A 24,793-nucleotide genomic window follows, 5' to 3' on the forward strand; every position below is an offset into this window, starting at 1 on the left:
CGCAGTGATGCGGATGCTGCACCGGTCTGTCATGGTGAAGAGAGAGCTGAGTGTAAAGGCGAAGCTCTCAATTTACCGGTCGATCTACGTCCCTACCCTCACCTATGGCCACGAGCTGTGGGTAGTGACCGAAAGAACGAGATCGCGAATACAAGTGGCGGAAATGAGCTTCCTCCGAAGGGTGGCTGGCCTCTCCCTTAGAGATAGGGTGAGAAGTTCAGCCATCCGGGAGGGGCTCAGAGCCGCTGCTCCTCCACATTGAAAGGAGCCAGTTGAGGTGGTTCAGGCATCTGACAAGGATGCCTCCTGGGCGCCTCCTGGGTGAGGTGTTCCGGGCATGTCCCACTGGGAGGAGACCCTGGGGCAGACCCAGGACACACTGGAGAGATTTTATTTCTCGGCTGGCCTGGAAACGCCTTGGTGTTCCCCAGGATAAGCTAGAGGAGGTGGCTGGGGAGAGGGAGGTCTGGGCTTCTCTGCTTAGGCTGCTGCCCCCGCGACCCGCGATAAAGTGGAGGAAGATGGATGGAAGGATAATTTAACCTCCTAAGACCTGAACTCTTCCACGGCATGCATTTTTAATTTCTCTTTGATATTTGGGCTGATAGGGACCTGATGAATGTAAAAATAAAGAATTACCAGATATTTTTTTTTTACCTGATTTTTGTTTCTAAGAAAAATAAGAGCCACATATGAGGATATTCGTTTAAAATTTCGATAGAACAGTAGCAGGATAATGTCCTCGTAAGTGGATATCAGACCCTTGTAGAGCAAAATTAAGTATTTTGGTCTAACTAACCCAAAATGTGATGTCCACATATGTGGACGCCAGGTCCTAGGAGGTTAAATTAAGTAGTGCAGCAACGTCAAAAGTTCTTTATTCTGGCCTATTAATCAAATGTCCAGTAGATGGCGACACATCAGCAGTTACAGTTGCTCTAGTGACTCCACAGGTCCCTCACTTCTATTAAATTAACATGAATACCTAAGATGTTTTTACAGAGGACCAAAAACAAAACTAAGGCTCTAACAATGATCTATTTATCTGAAGGGACACCAGATGCACTGAATGACTTAGTTTTATTGTATTCAGGAGTAATTTGCTGCTATTGCACTTTCCAAAATTAGAAAATTAAGAGCTTTTATTAATTTGTTTGACCAAGATTCACAAAAAACAACAACAAAAAACCCCAATATAATTTATAAATCCATTACTCTTTCATTTGCTGATTTGTAGGAAATAAAGTAAAATAATACATAAAAAATGAAAATTATAAGATTTTTATCTACTGGTTTAAGACATCAAATAATTTCATTGTCAAACCTTTTTATATCTTTACACTGTACATGATGATCTGATACATGACATTATAATTTCTGCTGTTTTTCTAACACCATGATCACTGTGTCCAGCAGCTTTTCCACCTGAGCTGAACCTGATCTGTTATTCTCAAAGAGAACACATCTGTTGCCAAACTGTTGAATCATTTCCTTCAGATCAGGTTGGCAACTATGCAGAAACTCAGTCAGTGTTTTTCCAGCACGATGCAAATCATCTCCTTTAGTGAACAGGATGACAGTTTGTTCTTTAACGTTCCTCCCAAAAGCTTTTTCCAGTTTTTTCAGTATGTTTCTCTCACCATCTGTAAATCTGCTTATATGCATCACAAGTACAAACACACAAGGGTGTAACTCACAGAGCTCTTTGCACCGTTTTAGATGTTTGTTCTTAACTGATTCTTCAATTTCATCATCAAACATGTCTGGAGTATCTATCACACGCACATGTTTGCCATTTATCTCTGTTTCTGCTATCTCACACTCTCTGGTGACTGGCTGTGAACTGGGTCTAGAGAAGAAGACTGGCTTTCCAAGGATGGTGTTCCCACTCGCACTCTTTCCAGTCCCAGACATTCCCAGGAGAACAAGGTTCACTTTGTTGCTGGTACGCTTCGCTGTATTGAAGTGTTGTATTGTATTGATTCCTGTAATGAATTTCAGAAACATCAACATAGTTTTGAATAATGAACTTCCAACTGATATCAGTCTGAACAAGTCTGAAAGACAGTGTATAGATTGTGGTTTACCTGGCATTCCTGTCACAGTGCGTGGTTCTGACAAACGTGGAAGAGGTACAAAGGGCCGTGACCTGACACTCTGTTCCTGTGGTTGCTTAATGGTTTTTAATGGTTTTTCACTTATAGGCTGTTTTCCTGTTTCGGCACACACATCCGCTGGCTTTCCAGCTGTCTGCGCACTCTCCCGTCTCTGGTCTCTGACCTCACTATAAAAAGGAAGAAACGTCATTAGTTCACTCATGTCCACCTGATCCTCTAACCTTCCTGACACTGTGCCTTGAGTTCACTGCACAACCCTCCCCTGGAGCTGAGCCAGGGAACACACCTTCACCACAACAGGATTACCTGTGCACCTAATGTTCAAATAAAGCCTTAATAACTTTGTTTTAGTAGCATATCAACCTTCCCCCACAAATACATAAAAAATACCATAAAGCATTATGTTATTTTTCATCCTTACTTTGTTTTGGCTGGCATCAGATTTCTGCCTTCAGCCAGTCTGTCGAGTTCACAGAAAACCTGTTCCATGGTGCAGGATATGAACGGATAATCTGTGGGTTTATAGCTGAGTGGAAGCAAAACCATAAACTCTTCTGTAGGTTTGTCAGTCTTATTGCTCAGATGTTCTATCTGCTTCCGAACATCGTCTGGTGAAAAGCCATGTTCTACCACCAGCAAACACATGTCAGGATATCGATTAATACACAATAAGTCTTGTATGTCCTTAAATTCTGCATACAAGTCTGGCGTAAACATGACTTCATATATATCATTTACATAGATCTCAATTTTTTTCAGAGCTTGTCTTTTATTTAGTTTGGATAAATCTTTTCCCAGGATGTTGGTTATTAGAGCTTTCTTCAAGACTTCATCTCTTCCCAGGATAACAACTACAATCTTCCTTTCTGTGAAAACAATAAGTTACATGGTTAATTGTCCATTTGCTATCCAGTTCTTTTCATTTCAGCAAAACAACTAAAAATACTATTAACAGAAAATTTTCACCTACTAGAAGACATAGTCCTTCAGTCCTTCCGTCCAGTTTAGCAAAGTGAAGAAGGCGAGTTGTCTGCAAGCTGATCTCTGTCTGTGTTTTAATAACCTGTTATGCAAATACTGGAGGTGTGTCATGTGTGAAGCTATAAATAACGTTTCTAACATTCAGTTTTGTCATCTTTGCGGTAAAACCTTTCTCTTAATAACTGGATTTTCATCCATTAACACAAACAGTTACTTACAAGTATATGGACAATGACACAGTTTTTGTCTCGGTATGTCATCTCAGTGTATTTAAAATTTGTTTAAAACTACTGTTAATAACTTGCAGCAAAAACAATAAATCGCTATTTTATTCAGAGTCATTATCATATTCAGAGGTGCATTTTCTCATCATAGCCTGACAATTTTGAGAAAAAATAAAGTTTGTTTGTTGCAGGTACTGGTTCAACAACTGGAAAAAAGGTGATTGGAGCAGTTCTTATACCCAGTGTTCAGTCTGTGTTTCCACAGGCCCCGCTAGTTTAGAGACTTATTCCTCATGAAGAATGAAAACAAGACAGTACACCTTCAACCGGTCTTTTACTTGCTAATGAGGGAAGCTTGGTCAGAACCAGGCTGTGAAGCTAAATGCTCCTCACCTGTCTCCAGACCAACTCCTTCAAAGAGCAGTTCTCCTCGCAGCCTTTTTATTGACAAACTGTTACAATACACAACACAAGCACCCCCCCTCGTAAAACACCCCTTGGTCACAAAGACAAGGCAATGTGTATGTGTGTGCACGTGTAAGCATGTGTGCAAGAATGTGTGTGTGTGTGTGTGTGTGTGTGTGTGTGTGTGTGTGTGTGTGTGTGTGTGTGTGTGTACATGTACATGAGTGAGTGTGTGCGTCTCTCTGTGTGCGTGACTTCCTGATCACAACATCCTTGGTCATAAAGGGGGTAATCTCCCCCACACCCAATATATGGTTCAATTCCTGTATTGGTTCACCATACACAACACAGTGAAGCCATAAAAGGGCAAGAAGTTTACCAAACAACAAACAGAATCTTCACAAGGGATGTGCTTGTGATAAAACACTACAGCCTCCTCCCAGAACCTCGAGAGGCTGGGGAGGGGGTCAGACAAAGGAATGTCTTTGATCCTATAGTTTGAACTAAGACTTTACAAATTTAAGAAACACAATGACAACATACAACAATTTGACTTAACACCCAGAATGTTAAAATAATTAGTTAGACAGATCTTCACCCGAGCCTCAGGTATCTCTGTGTTGTTTTTCGTTCTGCCATGTCTCTAGAGCAACACTCTAGACAGTAAATTAGGAACTGCCTTTTTCAGCTAAGAAATATCTCCAAACTGCAAACTTTTTGTCTAAATCTGAGTTAGAAATAATTGTTCATGCTTTTATTTCTTCTTGCTTAGATTACTGTAACAGTCTTTTTCTTTGTTTGAGCAAAAAGAATCTTGACCGTCTCCAGTTAGTCCAGAATGCTGCTGCAAGGCTTTTAACAAAGACACGAAAAAGAGAGCACATTATACCAGTGTTATGTTCACTACACTGGCTTCCAGTAAAAGTCATTTGGCTTTGCTGTCTTAATTCCATCACATTCCCTGTGTGACAATTGACAACAAAAATACTGGTATCTCAAATATTTTAGTATATAACACAATATTATTTTTTATTTGTTTGAGGTTTAATGTTATGTTCTTTGGTATATCCTGGGCCCATGCCACCATGCCATGCTTTATCTTTCTCTTGTCTCTCTTGCTCCTGTGTCCATGTATTTCAATTTAATATTATATTAATAATCAGGGAAAAACCTTTTAAAACAAACTTAAAAAATAATAATGAATACCAGGAAACACCTGTGGCAGTGTCTGTATAATAAGCAGCAATGCAAAACCATGGTCATGTAAGCCGAATAAAACAACTATCTTGGAATCTGTAATGAACTGGAAACACTTAACACCGAAAAATGTAAATAATTAAGTTTAAAAGCCTAAGCAGGGTGCAAGATGCTAGCAGACAGGGCATAAATGGAACACCATAAGCAAGTATACAGAGACATCTGTGCCCAATACGGCCTGAAAATCCCAAGGTCAAGATGGGAGACGCCCCCAAGGGTGGTGGATAATGACCGAGCTAAGATCCTGATGGACTTCCAGCTACAGACGGTGGTGATAGAAAAACAGAAGAAGATGGCCGTTGTGATTGATGTAGCGATTCTGAATGACAGCAATATCAGGAAGAAGGAACACAAGAAGCTCGAGAAATTACACAGGCTTAGAGAAGAGCTGGAGAAGTTGTGAAAGGGTTAAGGTAACCGTAGTCCCAGTGGTAATCGGAGCACTAGGAGCGGTGACTCCCAATCTATGCAATGAAACTGAACAATTCATGGAGTGGTGACCCTGCACATTTCCCTTGCCTAAGAAAGGTATGTCCAACAGGCATTAATGCTCATATGAAAAATTATAAAGACAAGATTGCAGGATTTCTATGTGAGTTTGAGAAACAGTTTAAGATAATTGGTGAACTTGAGACAGAATTTGCAGTTTCAAATCAGATCTACTGATCAGAAGATTAGTGGTTTATTCCTGGCTGGCCTAGTTTGCATGCCAAGTGTCCTTGGGCAAGATCCTAAACCCAAGATGCTCTTCAATGCAGCCACTGGACTATGAACGTATTAGCTAGGAAGCACCGAAAAGAATAGAAATAGAAAATAGAATAGAAAAGAAAATATTTGTATGAATGGCTGAATGTGGCATATTGTGTAAAGTGCTTTGAGTGCTGCAAAATGTATATTTTCTCAATAATGAACATCAATCAAAAAACACTGTGCTCAAGGCTCACACATAAGCACTTAGATGACATTCTGAGATTGGCTGCTAGTCAGGACATGACACCTGATATTAATGCACTTGTGCAGACCAAAAGATACCAAGTTTCAGGGCAAAACAAAGTAATCCAAAATGATGAACTCCTTTAAAATGTTGCTTTATACACCAACTTAAAGAAAACAGTTTTGTTCAATATTTTTTTAAGTTCCAAATGCCTTCGACTTAAAGTTTTGTTTGTATTTGTGCTAGTACTGTCACAATTAGCGCCCTAACGCAAATTAATCCGCCATCACGGTCAACGCGATTAAAATTTTTAATGCAATTAATGCATCTGGAGTGCAGAATGACTCAAAATCCCTGAGATGTTTCTGTCAACGCACTTCGGGCAGTTTGTCCAAGGAGAGTTACCTTCGCACATGCACAAATGGGCAGTTGAACTGGTAGTGACAGGCAGCTCAACCAATCAACTCCATATGGAAGATGATAAACGTACATTTGCCCTCTCGATGGGAAATTTGAGTATTAAAAAAATAACAAGACAGAACAGTCGACTGACATAAAGTATTATGAACATTGTGCAAGAAGGAATTTTCTTTTCACTGAAGCGCTTCCAGTTTAAAATATCACATTGACGCGAAGCATACGTCAGTCGGGGATGCTGCTAGGACTTTGGCTGACGTGTCACCCAGCTTGCGACAAACCACTCACAGAGCATCAGGGACTTAGTAAGTCTGCCTCGGAAATATTGACTGACACAATAACCAAGTGGATTGCAACAAAGTACAGACCTATTAACCCTATAAGACCTACCATAGCACCAAATCCGCCAGAGCTTATCTTTATATTTTTACATGCTGTAGAGCCATTTTTGGGAGCATTTCAAGTATACATCAATACAACCATTATAGCCCAGGTTTTAATAATATCTATGCATTAAGTCCAAAGAAACTACATAAATTGCAAAAAAGTGCACTAAACTCCAAAAAAATTGAAAACCGTTTTTGTTCTTTTTATATATATTTATAGTTAGAGAAATTTAAGAGGTTGATTGCTCAAAACTGTAAATACAAAAAAGTTGCACAAAATAGTTTCCAATTACAGGAAATTTATTTTGAGTGTCTTCATAGTTTTATTTTTGAGATACACCAATTTTTATATACCGCAGGAAAAACAAAATAAATATTATATTGCAAATTTGCAAATAAGCAGCATATGCATCAAAATAAACTATTCCCAGCAGTGCAATTTGAGTTCTAAGCATCCCAGAAACGACACAGAAAGTAATAAAGTCAAAGATAACTTTTAAAAACACCAGTATAGGCTTATAAGGCCCTGAAGATAGAAAACTAAATTTTCCGCGAAAATGACGTCACTTCCGGTTTCGGCCAGGTAATGGCGGACATACGATAGTTCACGCTAACATCTATTCCAACCTAGGAAGTGTTACAAACAGCTGATCGGATCGGCAAAGCGTGTTTCTGTCAGTCTGCCCCAGGGCAGCTGTGGCTACAACTGTAACTTGCCTCCACCAGTGTAGATGTGAGAGTGAATGAATAGTGGCATTGTAAAGCGCTTTGGGTGCCTTGAAAAGCGCTATATAAATCCAATCCATTATTATTATTATTATTATTATTATTATTATTATTATTATATTTTTATTGCTTTTTATGCAATTTTTGCAAAGCTTTATGTGGAAGGAAACCGTGACCTAGGAAAAGCTAATGGCATAACATAAAGCCGGTCGGAGCCATACTATCTCCCTCTGCCAAATACACCAGCAAAAATAAACAACTCTAAACCTTCACTATCTAAAAATAGATTGAACAGGTTTTAATCCCGGACGAGCCCCCAGTTTATGTTACATCCCCAGGCTAGTCTAGGGGTTAGAAGGGACTAACATAAAGGTAAATAGTGAAGGAGGAGCCAAGATGGTAGTTTTAAAAGGTTAATTTCCTGCTAGCGTTGAAGTCATAGTTCAGACTGAGGGTGAACTTCAGGGAGAGCCAAGGCCAACATGACAAACAAAACATCCCTGATATGACAATAAAAGGAACTTACATAACTCAAGAGAAAGCAAAATATACAACCTATAACCATAACCTACCTAACAACACATAAACAGGAAAAAACAGGGACTCAAAACAAAAGGCAGCTCTCCCTTACAGGCAGTCTGAACATGAAAACACAGAAAACACATAACTCAAAAGGCATGCAAGTCTGCACAGGTATGGCAATCAAAATAGCCAGAGGGCCATGAAACACGGCTCCATAGGTATTGTATAGTGCTCTGCTGATTGGCAATTAGACAGATTCTGTGAGCAGCATTCAATCAGGACAGAGCAGGTGGACCCTAGACAGAACGTAAATCATTAGTTCACAGAAGAAAACCAACATCCTAGTTAAGCTTCATACAGTGGCTTGCAAAAGTATTCGGCCCCCTTGAACTTTTCCACATTTTGTCACATTACAGCCACAAACATGAATCAATTTTATTGGAATTCCAGGTGAAAGACCAATACAAAGTGGTGTACACGTGAGAAGTGGAATGAAAATCAAACATGATTGCAAACATTTTTTACAAATAAATAACTGCAAAGTGGGGTGTGTGTAATTATTCAGCCCCCTGAGTCAATACTTTGTAGAACCACCTTTTGCTGCAATTACAGCTGCCAGTCTTTTAGGGTATGTCTCTACCAGCTTTGCACATCTACAGACTGAAATTCTTGCCCATTCTTCTTTGCAAAACAGCTCCAGCTCAGTCAGATTAGATGGACAGCGTTTGTGAACAGCAGTTTTCAGATCCTGCCACAGATTCTCGGTTGGATTTAGATCTGGACTTTGACTGGGCCATCCTAACACATGGATATGTTCTGTTTTAAACCATTCCATTGTTGCCCTGGCTTTATGTTTAGGGTCGTTATCCTGCTGGAAGGTGAACCTCCGCCCCAGTCTCAAGTCTTTTGCAGACTCCAAGAGGTTTCCTTCCAAGATTGCCCTGTATTTGGCTCCATCCATCTTCCCATCAACTCTGACCAGCTTCCCTGTCCCTGCTGAAGAGAAGCACCCCCAGAGCATGATGCTGCCACCACCATATTTGACAGTGCGGATGGTGTGTTCAGAGTGATGTGCAGTGTTAGTTTTCCGCCACACATAGCGTTTTGCATTTTGGCCAAAAGTTCCATTTTGGTCTCATCTGACCAGAGCACCTTCTTCCACATGTTTGCTGTGTCCCCACATGGCTTGTGGCAAACTGCAAACGGGACTTCTTATGGTTTTCTGTTAACAATGGCTTTCTTCTTGCCACTCTTCCATAAAGGCCAACTTTGTGCAGTGCACGACTAATAGTTGTCCTATGGACAGATTCCCCCACCTGAGCTGTAGATCTCTGCAGCTCGTCCACAGTCACCATGGGCCTCTTGGCTGCATTTCTGATCAGCGCTCTCCTTGTTCGGCCTGTGAGTTTAGGTGGATGGTCTTGTCTTGGTAGGTTTACAGTTGTGCCATACTCCTTCCATTTCTGAATGATCGCTTGAACAGTGCTCCGTGGGATGTTCAAGGCTTGGGAAATCTTTTTGTAGCCTAAGCCTGCTTTAAATTCCTCAATAACTTTATCCCTGACCTGTCTGGTGTGTTCTTTGGACTTCATGGTGTTGTTGCTCCCAATATTCTCTTAGACAACCTCTGAGGCCGTCACAGAGCAGCTGTATTTGTACTGACATTAGATTACACACAGGTGCACTCTATTTAGTCATTAGCACTCATCAGGCAATGTCTATGGGCAACTGACTGCACTCAGACCAAAGGGGGCTGAATCATTACGCACACCCCACTTTGCAGTTATTTATTTGTAAAAAATGTTTGGAATCATGTATGATTTTCGTTCCACTTCTCACGTGTACACCACTTTGTATTGGTCTTTCACGTGGAATTCCAATAAAATTGATTCATGTTTGTGGCTGTAATGTGACAAAATGTGGAAAAGTTCAAGGGGGCCGAATACTTTTGCAAGCCACTGTAACTGGATCAAGTTATTTAACTTTGAAGTCTTACTTGGAGAGCTGTCAGTTTACTTAACTGAATATTTTGCTTCTTTTTATCCCCTGATGTAAAAATGTGCAGCCCATTCTGAAATAAACCTAAGATTAAAAATACAGCATGCTAATACTAACCCATCCTGAAGACTGCTGCAGAAATGATCAAATGATGTTTTTAATATTTGTCCTTCTGTGCCAAACCCCAGCTTTCTATTGTAAGTTTTGAGTGTTTACTAAAATAAAAATAAAAGCCTTCTTACACTTGACCTGTTTGGTTTTTGAAATAAGCAGTATGACTTGTGCATACCTGTGTAATATTGACTGTAGGAAGCTTATTAGACATTATAAAACACATCATATGTAAAAGAAATTTTTGTCAAAGTGCTTAAAATACTTTCTTAAGTGATCTTTCTGTTTTCTTAAAGAAGTCTAAAATTAATTAATTAGTAATTTTTTTATGTCGTGTAATTTATTAATCACAGCTGATTTGTGCTGTGAGGTCATCAAGTACACTCCCGTTCCAATTGTAGAATGATAGCTCTGCGTTCTCCTGTTCTCCAGAATTATTGACTCCCATGTGAACTTGCGAAGTATGTTCTTGAGTATTGAGAAATGATCCCTATCCGTGCTGTATCCGTCCCACCAAACATGGTTTGCTGATTCATTAAGGAGCCTATGATTCCTTTGGGAAGATTCAGCCCTGGGTTGACCCACTGAGACTGATTTTGAGGATTTGAGTCAAAAAAATGATTAATAGTTTCATACTTCTGACATATTCAGACACATTAACTTTTAGAATGTTGCCTGTCTGAGCTACAGCATTTAAGAAATATAAATAAATGTATTCCTCCTGCTACACTGACATCTGCAGAGAATGTCTTCTTGGTGACTCCTAGGTGAGGTGTTCTGGGCGTGTCCTTGTATAGATCTACTTGGTCTACTCAGTGGAGGCCCTTTAGTTCACTCAGAACACTGGTGAGATAATATCTGGCCTAGGAATGACTGGGTGTTTCCCCCAATAAACTGGGTCTCTCTGTTAAGGCTGCTGCCCCAGTTACCCGGTCCTACATGAGTGGTAGAAGATTATTGGATAGAAAGAGGGAGGGATAGATGCATGCATAGTAAAATGAAGACTTTATATAAATAAAATAAAATAATATTATCCGTCTCTTTACTAAACGTTTGATGAGATGTAGATATTGTACGTGCAGTGAATGGTTAAATGGTGAAGATGCCAAGGTTTGTCATGTCATTCTGGTTCCGGTTGAGTGAATGCTGGCAGGACTTGCTGCCCCGACTTGCTGCCGCTACCCACCGATCTCCTTTTATCTCTTATATATAAAATTTGAAGAATCTCGCAAGTGCCTAAGTACTTTGGATCTAGTTCATCTTGCCTGTTTGTTTTGGCTGCGGGCTCTTGGCACTCCCCTGGGGTTTGTTTACACCTGCCAAGCTCGTGAGTCCAGCTGTGGTGGAGGTCTTGCGGTAATTTACCATGAGAATTGGAAATTCTCCCCGTTTTCTGTACCTGTCTTCAGTTCTTTTGAATCCATTGTTTGTCACCTCTCAGGATCTGTTCCAACTGTTATAGACGTTACCTACCGCCTTCCACAGTCCAATTCTGCTTTTATAAGTGACTTTGCCAATCTGCTCACCCACTTGGCTACTGTTTCCCCTAATATAATACTCCTGGGTGACTTTAGCATTCATATGGATAACAGTGATCGTCCTCTCACTAAAGAGTTTTCATCCTGGCTCGATAGTTTTGGTTTTAAACAAAAGAAATAAAGAGCCATACATTGGACCTAGTTTGTTGTTCTGGACTTACTCCTTTTAACTGCTCTTCTCTTTCTCTCTCCATCCCCTCTTCTCGTCTTGTCACCCTGGGGAGCAGGGCTTTCAGTTGCTCTGCTCCTTGACTTTGGAATTCCCTCCTGATATAAGAAATATCACTTCCTTTTATCTTTTTAAGTCTAGACTCAAAACTCACCTGTTCAAAATAGCTTATCCCACATAACCTTTTCCATTCTCCTATTTGAAATCTATTTTTAGGTTTTATGATTTTGTAAACTGCCTGTTTTTATGTTTGCTTTGTTCTGCTGTGTACAGTGTCCTTTAGTGTTCTGAAAGGCGCTCTTAAATAAAATGTATTATTATTAGATGAATAATAATGTATACTTTATTGATCCTGTTGGGAAACTTATCTGTCATTCAGAGCTACAACTTCACTAATAATACAACTTACTATGTAGTATTAATGTAGTTTTTCTTGGTATTAATGCAAAACGTTTATTATTCAAAATATGAAACACCTTGTAACTGTTTGTTTTTGTAAGTGTTACACAAATATAGTTGTTATTTATTATTATTATACTTTATACACCTGCAGGTCAGTTGAGTGAGGACAAGGGCAACAGAAATACAGTTGTCTGTAAAAAACATTTTTTCTCATACTATAAGCAGCTACAAATCTTCTCCTTACCATTTCCCTACTGCTCTGTAAATATTTCAAGAACCTGATTTGCAAGTACTGGAGGCGTGCCAGCTATGGAGCTATAAATATTGAGTTCAACAGAAACGTTCACATTCGTCGCTCTCACCTCCACAGGGACAATACTTACTAAAATATGGCTTTATTTCCACAAGGTAAGCTCTACCTGTGTATAGTTAATATCCCAAACCGAGATTCTGAGATGCTGAGTTACTGATTTCTGACATGGTAAAATGTTTTGGTGCGATCTGTGTTGCAGGTTCTGACTTGAGGATTGTGCTGATTGGAAAAACTGGTGTGGGAAAAAGTGCTGCTGGAAACACCATTCTAGGACATAAATATTTCATTTCTTCTCCCAGTTCAGAGTCAGTGACTGCATCTTGTGAACAACATGCGAAGACGTTTGGTAACAGAGTAGTTAATGTGGTAGACACACCAGGCATTTTGGACACGGCAAAATCCCCAGAAATGATCAAAAAAGAAATTGTGAGATGTGTTGAAATCTCCTGTCCAGGTCCTCATGTGTTCCTTCTGGTCATTCAAGTCGGTCGATTCACCAAAGAAGAAAAAAACTCTGTGGAAGCCCTGCAGGAGCTGTTTGGCCCACAGGCTAACCATTACATGATTGTCTTGTTCACCCGCGGTGGTGATCTTGGAGACATGACAATAGAAGAGTATGTAAATAAAGGTCAACAAGGTCTTAAAGATATTATCCTAAGATGTGGAAAAAGGTTCCATGTCTTTGATAACCTAAACAATGACAGAAAGCAAGTGGATGAGCTAATCGGCAAGATTGATCGCATGGTGGCTGAGAACAGGTGCACGTACTACACAGATGAGATGTTTCAAGAGGTGGTGGCTGCACGGAAAATGGGAATGCGTGTCGCTCAGTACAGGTTCCTAGCTCCATTGCACCAGAGCATTTTACGTTTTCATTCCATTCTTGCAAGAGATTAAATTAATATGATAAATTTTTCTAAACACAAGCAACATATTCTAAACAAGACAGCCATATATGAACATACAAAAAAATATGAAATATATTAAAAATCCCTGAGACACATTTCATGTAGATAATTATGTAGCATTAATTTGCTTTGATTTTCAGTATAAATGTAAACTAAAAACACTTTTTTAGTGTGTCCTTGGGTGCTAATAGAGGTATGTTAAAGTTTAATAATGATCATAATACAAGTTTTGGATGTCATACTAATTACTAAATAGACAAGGGTAATTCCTGTATAAATTTATGTATTTAAAATCATTTTTAACAGTATTGCTTTAAAAAGTTAAGTGTTTCTTCTAGAAAACGAAAGTGAACTCAAATAAAAATGTATACCTGATTTGTTGTGTTTTTGTTATTATTATAAACATAGATTCTGCATGAGTCAAATGTATGTATGTTCCTTTAAAAAAAAAAAAAAAAAAGAGGGTTCCTTTCCATTCTTTATACATTTCACTTACTTTTCTTACTTAGAGGTGAATTAAAACAACGCTGAGGTAACATAAATCTCATCAATGTAAATTTAATGTTACTGTTTTGTACACAAACTCGTAGAATGAATGTTATTCTCTTGATGAGTGTAATAATGTGAATATAAGAAGTTACTCTTTGGGCTGCTGACCAAAGTACAAAATAGTTTTTCTGTCTGACCTTATGCAACACAAAAGCAAATGGTAGGAATGGGGGGCACTTGATACTGACATTTCAACGCTGTGTCAATCTTCTGAATTTCAGATTTTTCAAAACATTTCTCTGCATTGTTGTTAAAAAACACCAGGGAAGTGTGACTAAATTCAAGGTTTTATTGCTCTTAACTTCGGTTTCGACAGGTGGTGTACCTGCTGCCAATAGGCATTGACGCCAGGATTCCCATTTTTATGGACCAAATTCATTTGGAATTACTGAATTAATGTTTTGATAGTACTGCTTCTATGAATTACACACGCATTTGTAAAAGAAATGAATGACGCATCTCTCACTATCGTTTTTCTGTGGATTCAGGAGACTAGTAGACTATCTGATCACATAAACCCCAGAATCCAAAGTGTAATTAAACTAGAAAAAGTTGCATTTCCTGCAAAAATGCAGGGTGAATGCCCTGTAGGGAAATTGTCTGCTGAAAACAGCCAAAGAAGCTGCAATGTGTGCTGAAACCATGCTTCCACGGGCAAGATTCAAACTTGCGCTACGTGCTCTGAGAGCAGCTGCTTATCACAGTGAGCTAGTCGTGGGAGGGGAATGGGCAGTGAAACACATCACTATTCCACAATTAAAATCAGACACAGAGAGTTTGTACGTGCTTCGGAGTTTGTATGTGCTTTGTCTCTAGGGGCCACCGTAAATATACTTTTATTTATTCACGCCACATAAAATGTAATAAATAAATTATAAAATACAAAAAACAACGATTCACATTTCAACTTTTAACTATTTAAATTTTCAGCTTTCTCCTTTTAAATAAATTTAAAGTGAAACAACACAAAGCAAAACACAAAACACTGCAACCCACAACACAATAAAATAAAATATGCAAAACAAAAAGAAGATGCACATACTCTGTCATATAAGCCTGGGATGATTTTTTGGGAGAGTCCATGAATAAACTTTCTGAATCCTTTATCATCCGCAACTGAAATTAATTGTGGATGATTACTATACCTTTTCTAATGTGACGATGTTGTCTGTTGTTGTTGTCCTTGGCTCTCTTTCTCTCTCTGCTTTGTCTCTAGGGGCCACCGTATATATTTATATATAAACATATATAAATAAAACCACATTTTTTAACATTAGTAATTCCTTTTGTGCATAATTTCATATGCCCTTTGATAGATGACCCAGGCTTGAAGGATAGACCCACACGGGCGAGAGGGAAATTTTTATTTAGATATTTATACATATTTATATACTGCTGACACACTCTTGGTCATGTGGCTCTATATAAGGACCACTTGAAACAGCACCTCATACTTACTGCACTATCATAGACTCATCATAAGCATCTGTTTCTGATTATGCATATCTGTCTGCAGTGCGTGTGTGTGTAACACTACACAACTGTTTTTACTCTGTATATTTTGGGATAGAAATATTAAAGTTAAACTTAATAACTTAACTTAAAAAATTAAACTTTCAATAAAGGAAACTTCATTACTTTCTAGATTGATAAAGCTGAAAGGTTTGGAGCCTTTCAGCTTTATCAATCTTGTTTCTCTGAGCAGCATGGGTCAACACGTAAAAATTGTTTCAATGGTTTCCATGTTCAGACTCGTTCTCAGGAAATTCATTATAATCAATTAATTTATGTCAGGTTCTGAAAATAATATAGAGCTTGAAGTTGCCTGCAGATTGGTAGTTTGTCTTAGACAAAGCAGGCCAATCAGGAAGTCTGTATGCAGTAAGGGTCCCTGGGATAGATCCCTATGTTAGCCAAGCCTAGCTTGAGTATGAGTAAGAGACAGATAACTGAAGCCATAGCAGCTCGGACATCACCCTGATTGACAAGGTCTGGGTCAGGTGTCAAGGAATCAGGACCCTGATGATTAGTGGGTTACTGAAACATAAAGGCATAAGTGGGACAGATGAGAACAGGGCACTGTTGCAATGCTATTATACAAGTAACCCAGCAGAATGGATCGCATGAAGAGGATGTGGGACCAATGGAATCTTCAATACAGAGCATTTGATATTGATGGCGAAACAACGAATAGCTGCAGTGATCCTATACGATCCAGCATTCAGAAAACTAACTGCTATCATAGCCAGAGATCAACAAGGTAATACAACAAAAATGCTACAGCATGGAAGAGCCAGGATGACAGGTCAGGGGGGAGATATCAACAACCCCACCCGAGACTGGGAACCAAACCCAAAGTACAATGGAAGAAGGAGTGTTGAGTGAAAGAGCTCATATGGAAAAGATATATATAAATCTTATAAAGTTTGTATTTGTCTTGTGTGAAACTTGTATGAAAAGCATACAAGAGTGAAAACAGATATAAGATCCCTTGAAAAATTATATAATGAAACTTATATGTTTTGGATACTTACTAAAAAAATATATGAAAGTAATGAGAAAGTGGCCACTTTCATGAGTAAGTCACGTAAGCCTTATATGATTTACTCATGAAAGTGGCCACTTTCATGAGTAAATCATATAAGTTTTTACTATTTCTTTTCCATATGGGAGCAGCTGACCTGAAACATAGAATCATGGTGAAGCTGGAAACCTGAACCCTCTGTAGCCAGTTAGTAAGGCTATGTGATGTAACCTCTGAAGGTCTACTAGAAAAAATGTGAAAAGGGAAAAGACCTTCTCATTACTTGAAAATAGTATATAACCTTTAGAACTATTGCACACCAATCTCACTGCTATAAAAATATAATTATAATGCCATAGTTAATCATTAGTGACTTTCAAATTTTGTTACCCTCCCTACCATACAGTACTTTCAGGATCTGAAGTAATGTTGTAATATTTTTACCACAATATTGCATGAAAAAGTGTCTGTTGCAAAATACAACCAAAATTTTGTGTAAACAAAAAGGTGGTTTAAAGGTGACAAGCCCCCGACAAGGATAGAGGCAGCAAAGGACAATGTTTCCTATTCTCAAAAAAATACTGGTGGCATATATAGTTCAACTATCAGGGCTGACCTGCCTGTGGTTTTTGAGTGTTTTCTCCTCCTGTCTTTCTCCCTCTCCATTCATGGGGTAGGTTTATGGAAATAAGGCGCTGAGATCCGACCCGGAAGGTACTGAAGTAAAATGTCAAAACAGACCAAATTTGACCCGATGTCATGTTTTGGCACACATTAAAAGTTTTAATAGATTTATTTACAGAATTATTGGTTTATTATTGATCGCTGGCAAGTGAGCAACTGTGCAGGAACTATTTCCTTTAGGAGTACTCAGGAAGGGTTTGGGGAGAGGAAGACACATTTTTAGTGAGGGCCAGCAAAATTCTGATGGCTAAAGAACCAAATGCGACACGGCAAAAGAAAAAGAAAAAAAAGAGGACTGGAGGAGAGTGATTTTATTTCAAACACACGGCATATGGATTGATAACCTTACTTATTTCAAATGGGCCAAGGAACTTTGGAGCTAGTTTTGTACATTTAAATCTTATTTCTCTGAAAGATAACCAAACTCTCTCATCTGGAGCATATTGTGGGGGTATGGGCCTCCTCTTGTCAGTGATAGGGCTGTTCTTGTCATGATCCTGGGGCATGCGAAGCACGTATGAGTTTCTTTGCAATTGATTATTCATTTGCTCTAGGTTTCATTTCAGCTTTTCTAGTCGGACTACACAACAGCCAAAATACTGTATTTAGTTATTAACATCTGAAATGATGAAGGCACTCGATGAGCACAAAATTAGCTTCCTTTCCAGTAAAACACAAAACCTTTTAGAAGTACTTAAGGTTTGCATAAAACCATGTTTACCCTTTCCATCCCAGGCCCCTAGACTTCTGATTGGCCAAAATTTCAACACGGTTAGGATGTTCTTGACTGCGTTTTTGGCGTTTACATGTGGATGGAGATCTTTTTTCAAAACTGCACGACTGTTGTTGTTGTTTTGCTGCTTTAATTAATTTATTATCAACAACCATATAAAATTATTCACAAAAGGAATTACCAATGTAAAAAAAACGTTTTATTTATATATGTTTATACATAAATATTAGGGCTGGGTATCGTCACTGATTTCTAGAATCGATTCGTTTCCGATTCACAAGGTCCCGAATCGATTCGATCCACGATTCGATTCAATTCGATTTGATTCGATTCGATTCAGTTAAATTCAATTTGAATCTGGGAAATTTTGACAGTCAGAAATATTATAATTCAGATCAGTACATTTACATATTTTTGTATCTATAAAAAGGAAGCTGACACACGCAAGACTTTATCAAAGGTGTGAGCGTCACATCAGATGCCTTTGTGTCAAAGTAGCTGAAGATAAAAACATGATGGTTTTCCTGGCCTGGATTTTATAAAAATATTCTGCAGTACATCAAAAACGAAAGAAAACCATTAATCAACTTATGAATGATACCTCTGACGTTACAGCGGTTTTATTAGAGACACGGCTAAGCGTTTTGCATTTTGCATAATTTTAAAAAGTTTAAATTTGTTCAGTATTGAACGGCAGAAATTAGGTTTTCTTTTCGGAAGTATGTAAAACGAAAAAAAAAAAGGCGGCCGACAGCGCTGTAAACAACGGTAGACTTGTGCGTAACAAGCAAGCGAATAATGCAGAAAACAGATTTTTAGACGGGAAACTGTTCTTGAAGTACAGAGAGAGAGAGAGAGAGAGAGGGAGAGCTGTGCATGAAGTGGGATTTTATCGTGGTGGAAGCAAAACAGTAAAAGTCAGAGTGAATTCATGACGATGTTTATGTGAAGCGTAGTTTGGATCTTCTTTTGCTGCTGGTTCGGTCAATATTGTTTGGAGAGAGATCAAACTAACAGCTTTAGAATCAGCGCAAAAGGGGCGTGAACACAAAGCGCGGACCCGCCGAAACATCAGAATCAGCGAGCTGTCGGCTTTCAGCACTGACCGTGTCCGTGCAGTTGTTGTGCCAGAAAGTGATTGCCGTCCGCGGGAGCGCGCGCAGCCGCTTAAAGCTGCAGCGCCCGTCAGGTGAGAAAGGCGACATCTCACTGATTCTGATCCGCGGGTCCGCGCTGTGTGTTTACGTCCTTGTGCAGAATCCGTGTACCTGCTCTCATTTACTGTCTTAGCTGTTTGGTGGTTGTTGAAATTTTGTGAGGTTTCACCTGAGATTCTGGCATTTCGGGCAAAATAAATTTATATTAAAAAATCGATTCAGGATTTTAATTAATCGATTTCACGTTATCCAAGCCAGAATCGATTTTAATCGATGAATCGATTATTAAAACCCACCCCTAATAAATATATACAGTGGCCCCTAGAGACAAAGCACGTACAAACTCTAAAAAGCACGTACAAACTCCAACACAAGTACAAATTCCAAAGCATGTACATAGCTACACTAGATCCCTTAAATTACACAGTTGAAAACATATGTATATTGTTTGTGTATTTATACACAAACACTCATATATATTCAAATAATTTTAAAAAATGTTCATTTATCTGTTACTACCACACACCAAGGCTATGTCCACACGTACACGGGTATCTTTGAAAACGGAGATTTTTCGTTTTAAAAAATAATCCCATCCACACGTAAACGCAGAAATGAAGGAAAACGCTGCTAGGAACATGCCAAAACAGCAGGTGGCGATTTTGGTCGTGTCCAAATTCATGGGCTGCATCCTCCTGAGGCCGCATTTGTAGACCGATTACGTCACAGCGACGCGCCGAAGGCTGTCCAAATTCGTAGACTCCTCCGAATGCAGCCGACAAATGCGTCCTCCTTTTCCCCGAATTTGAAGGATGGGTCGGTTGTGTCCTTCGTGCCCCACCATATCCCAGAATTCATAGCGCGGCCCAGCCAAACTCCAGTTTCCGGCAATGGCGGCCGCTACTAAGTTTTAAAATTACTTTTATTAATCTTTCTGAGTCACAAAATAAACTTTTAACATATTTTCAGGCGAGAATGTAGCTGTGTAAACTTCAAATATCTGCTCGGTTTATCAAGATATCGCATATTTGCAAAAGTGCTTCGAAGTTTTCGGAGACGTCTGTTACCCACCAGCTCGATAGGTAGCCAAGAGCTCGAGGGTCACTGAAGCCGCTGAGAATGGCACAACTCCCGGCACATCATTTTCAGATCACCGCGGACTTTCGCTACTCAGGTTAAACGTAATATATAAGTCACTTAGACAACCTAAAAGGATATTGTTTGGCCTTTTTCAGTGTTTTATTTGTTCGTGAGTAAACCGGTTTGGCTGAGACTAAAGATATTAGATTAGATTCGATAAAATAAAACTTTATTAATCCATCGGGTGGGTTCCTCCTTGGTTTTCACACAGCTGAATAAACGTCAAACAGAAAACCAATTAAACAAAAGTGTGAGATGGTCGAGAGTTTACGCCAGTGTCCTGTTATATTTTAACAGGAGGAGCAGACGGCCGAGTTTATTAAACTCCACCGAGACAGCGGTGACGTTAATCAGAAGGCTAGACTGTCCAATTTCACAGCTGTTTACTTCCAGCCTACCTGACCTTCTGAGGACCCGGCCCACGTAGACCGCGAAGGCCGGGTCCTCAGGAGGATGCAGCCCATGAATTTGGACACAACCATAGTCCTAACCGTGTAGAAATGTTGGCCAATCAGAAGTCTAGAAGCCTCGGTGGGAAATAGTAAACAAAGATGGGGCATAGAAGGAGAACCGAGTTGTATGTGTGGAGGGACAGTAACTGTGTGTGTATATGTAAGCATTTAAACACTGCAGAGAGTACAATTAACAGTAACAGTATTGTAGAAATTCATTTCACCTAAACAATAACGTGGCGAACAGTGTGACGTCAAAAAAGGCGTACACCTATGACGCTGCGTTTTCTCCGTTTTTGTACGTGCTTCAGAGTTTGTACGTGCTTTGTCTCTAGGGGCCACTGTAAATATACTTTTATTTATTTACTCCACATAAAATGTAATAAATAAATTATAAAATACAACAACCAACTATTTAAATTTCAACTTCTAACGATTCAGATTTTCAGCTTTTTCCTTTTAAACAAATTTAAAGTGAAACAACACAAAACACTGCAAACCACAACACAATATAAATTAAAATATGAAAACAAAAAGAAGATACACATTCTCTGTCATATGGGCCTGGGATGATTTTTTGGGAGAGTGTTTTCCTGCTTGGACTTGCATACATAGGATTCACTGCATGAATAAACTTTCTCAATCCTTTATCATCCGCAACTGAAAATAGTTGTGGATGATTACTATACCTTTCTAATGTGACGTTGTTGTCCCTGGCTCTCTTTCTCTCTCTTTCCCTCCCGCTCTGTTCCTGTGCTACTGCGAGTGTAACTACCGCCCCTCCCCCCTCTGCCCAGCGCAAAGCACAGGGCTCACGTGCGGAGTGACGTGGAAAAAAAGGGCGGGAGAGAGGGTGAGAGAAAGAAAAAAAACATGGCTCGCGTCGTTCACTTCAAAGAGTCAGCTCTAAGGTCCGTTTCATTCACTAATCTGAAGTAGTATTGTAATGTTTTTCTCAAAAGATTGACTCAAAAAATGTTTGTTGCAAAATGAACCCAATGTTTAATGTAAACAAAACGATTTGTAGGTCACTAGCCACTATCACAGATAGAGGCAGCACCCCTCTGTGTGTACATTGTTTAAAAACTTAATTTAGTTTCAGTTTCAGAACACTGTATTTACCCCCATGCATAATTAAGAGTTCAAAGGAAAGCATATACGAGAAGAAAATTGAGCATAACGGTGTGCATAAGTGCAAATGGCTCAGGACACCATAGACTGTAGGTCTGTTTCGCTTTCTCATAACAAGTACGAGTGTGAACAGTTCAAAAGTTTCAAGATTCCTTAAAACCACCATTTTCCAGTTTTTCAATCCACACTGGTGAATTTAAAACCCTCTCCACAGACAGTGATCAAAGTTCATCCACAACAGCCTTAGTGTATGAAATTTTGTAAGACCTGTGCAAGAGTCTACAGAGCAAGGAAAGAAAGAGACAGGATGTCTTTAAGTTTCGTGAAGATGTTTCACCTCTCACTTCTGAAGAAGATTCTCGGATGGGCCAGTCACTTTCTAACCATGCTCTGTAAACTACCATGACCTTGATGACCTAGATCCTACACAAAGATACAAGCTGTACTAGGGTATTTTAAATATTTTCATTCTTGTGTATGTTGGGTCACTTTTGGGAAAGTCAACTAATTTCAGGTTAAAAGAATAACAGTATTTTTACTACATTGAAATTCCAAAACAGATCAAATTTGACCTAATGTCATGTTTTGGATAAACATTACAAGTTTTAAAAGGTTTATTTACAAAATTCATGCTATTGATGACTGGCAGGTGAGCAACTGGGCAGGAACTATTTTAGACAAGAATACTCAGAAAGGGTCTGCAGAGAGGGAGGCACATATAATGGAAATGTCTTTACATTTGTGCATTGATCACGTGTCCTGACATATATATATATATATATATATGTTTGTGTGTGTGTGTCTGTGTGTCTGTGTGTAGGGTTATATGAAGGATAACAGTATAGACACTGATGGCACTATAGTGAGGGCATACGAGGACAGGACAGTCAGGATAATGTCCTTATTTGGTTATGACCTTGTAGTTTGCAGGAAATGGATGTGGGGGAAGTTCGAGGATGGGCTAAGCCAGACCTTCCCAAAGTGTGGGGCCCGCCCCCTAGGGAGGGCGCAGAGCCATTGCAGGGGGGGCGCGGTATGAAAAGCAAGAAAGAAAAAAAACAATGCTTGGACACTGCTAGCACGGGGCGCCCACACAAACGCAAAGCAGGAGATGAAGCATCGCTGAATATGTTTCCCGCGCTGGGCTCTCCAAATCACAGACAAACAGTATCCCACATTCTTCATTTTTAGTTCACAAACACTTGTTGTAATGACTAACTACTCCTGACATTTTGGACATGTTAGCTCTTTATGCAGTAAAGTTACAGTGGGATACAAATAATATCAGGCTGATCCTGCCGTAATTTGTTCCCCCTGTCTAAATCACGGACAAACAGCATCCCACAGTTGTTTATGTTTTTAAACCCAATTTGCACAGAGAGGCATTTGTTGAAAAATGTATTGATAACAATGTTGAATATTATTACACAGGAAAAAAACAGCAACATGTAAAATAATCACAGCGTGACTCGTCTGCCTTTCCAAGTAGAGGGACAGTAACTGCGTGTGTATATGTAAGCATGTAAAACCTGCAGATAGTCAGATTAACAGTATTTCATCTCTATCTGCCATTCTGCAATTCATCTCATGTAAACAATAAAGTGGCGCACAGCGTGACGTGAAAAAAGGCACATACCTTTGACGTTGCGTGATGAACTCTGTATTCCTCGTCCACACTTAAACACAAAAAAGGAGTTTTAAAAAATCGCCGTTTTCAGTGATTCGAAATGCCGTTTACATGCTGACGAAACAGCTGCGTTTTCAAAAATACCCGTGTAGCGTTATTATTAGCCATTATTATTGGCCGGCCCGGAAACAGCCCAAGAGCACCTGGCTGCAGCCACTGTGGAGCTCCACAGTAACCGGATACACGTGACCTCCACACTAACCGGAAACACGTGACCTTCACAGTAACCGGAAACACGTGACCTTCACAGTAACCGGAAACACGTAACTTCAGTTAAATCGACTTTGACAGCGAAAACTAAATTGCGTTTTTGCTCCTATTGATGCTGCTGAGAAATAAAAATGGTTTTAAGTGGGGTTTTTTTAACACTCTGGGTTTGTTCAAAAAAATTCAACATCCCCTAAATTGTTCGTGGCCAAAAGTGTACAGTGGTCCCTCGCTATAACGCGGCGCACCTTCCGCGACACTGGTTGTTTCGCTGATTTCTTTTTTTTTTCTTTTTTCTTTTTTTTTTTTTTACAGCACATCATGTTGTGTGTTCTGATTGCTGTAGACCATTGTCAATCAATCTAGTCCAGTGTCTCCTGTACAGGAGCGGTCCCTAATAGGAGTCCTTTGGTACCGTTCCGCGAGAGTTGAGGCTCCGGTGTGAAATGTATGGTTGTAGTTGTGTGTCTTATTTTGAAAGAACTATTTACCCGTTACCATAGCGACCAGAGAGCGTTAAGAAGCAGAGAGGAGGATGTCACTGTGATTGTTGTTGGCGCACAGCTCAAGTTACGTTTATTATTATATTTACAAAATACCACAGTTTCTTTTTTATTCTTTTGTTGTATTTATCCGCGACACCTTAAAGGTCGTTCCCTGAAAATATTGTCTGACATTAAAGTGGTCCGTGGTGCAAAAAAGTTGGGGACTGCTGCTGTACAGTACAGAATGCGTTTAGCTTGTCGAATTTACATAAATCTTCAATCGCTAGCAGTGTAACCCTGAAGTGCTGTACTGTATGTTTGTAAGTTTTCTCCCAAACAAACACAACAATGCCGACGAAACGTTTTGCACCCTTGTTTGTTGCCAAAAATGGCCACTTTTTGTGTATGTTCACAAAATGCTATAAAATGTATATTTCTTAAAACATTTATCTACTTTTACCGACGTGACTCTTTAAAATAGCACCAGTCCTTTTCATCAAAATCAAAATTGTATCTAAATTTTTTACTCTTTATAGTCTGTTAGGTTATATATTACCATTAACTTTTCAGATAAAACGGTGATAAAGTCCTAATGTTTTCATGAAACTTCCTTTTTTTCCCCATCTGAGCATCGGG

At 39.3% G+C, this 24,793-nt stretch overlaps 2 protein-coding genes across 2 annotated transcripts; one reads left to right on the forward strand and one right to left on the reverse strand.

Moving 5' to 3' along the window:
• Window positions 1-1,061: 1,061 nt before the first annotated feature.
• Window positions 1,062-23,446, reverse strand: LOC116312791 (GTPase IMAP family member 8-like). The gene is made up of 4 exons (XM_039617183.1): window positions 23,415-23,446; window positions 2,539-2,743; window positions 2,088-2,284; window positions 1,062-1,985 (listed from the first exon to the last, which is right to left on the reverse strand). Exons 2-4 carry the CDS (start codon window positions 2,661-2,663, stop codon window positions 1,369-1,371), a joined length of 939 nt encoding a protein of 312 aa, XP_039473117.1. The 5' UTR covers window positions 2,664-2,743; window positions 23,415-23,446; the 3' UTR covers window positions 1,062-1,368.
• LOC116312794 (GTPase IMAP family member 4-like) lies at window positions 12,545-13,765 on the forward strand. The gene is made up of 2 exons (XM_031730276.2): window positions 12,545-12,595; window positions 12,700-13,765. Exons 1-2 carry the CDS (start codon window positions 12,577-12,579, stop codon window positions 13,395-13,397), a joined length of 717 nt encoding a protein of 238 aa, XP_031586136.1. The 5' UTR covers window positions 12,545-12,576; the 3' UTR covers window positions 13,398-13,765.
• Window positions 23,447-24,793: the final 1,347 nt, after the last annotated feature.

The sequence above is a fragment of the Oreochromis aureus genome, linkage group 9, assembly GCF_013358895.1.
Source record: "Oreochromis aureus strain Israel breed Guangdong linkage group 9, ZZ_aureus, whole genome shotgun sequence".
NCBI classification, from domain to species: domain Eukaryota; kingdom Metazoa; phylum Chordata; class Actinopteri; order Cichliformes; family Cichlidae; genus Oreochromis; species Oreochromis aureus.

Coding starts and splice junctions, on each gene's coding strand:
- LOC116312791 (XM_039617183.1), bottom strand. CDS start 2,663: ATGGTTTTGCTTCCACTCAGCTATAAACCCACAGATTATCCGTTCATA. Junction 2,285..2,538: donor CTGATGCCAGCCAAAACAAA/GTAAGGATGAAA, acceptor TCCTTTTTATAG/TGAGGTCAGAGACCAGAGAC. Junction 1,986..2,087: donor CACTGTGACAGGAATGCCAG/GTAAACCACAAT, acceptor AATTCATTACAG/GAATCAATACAATACAACAC.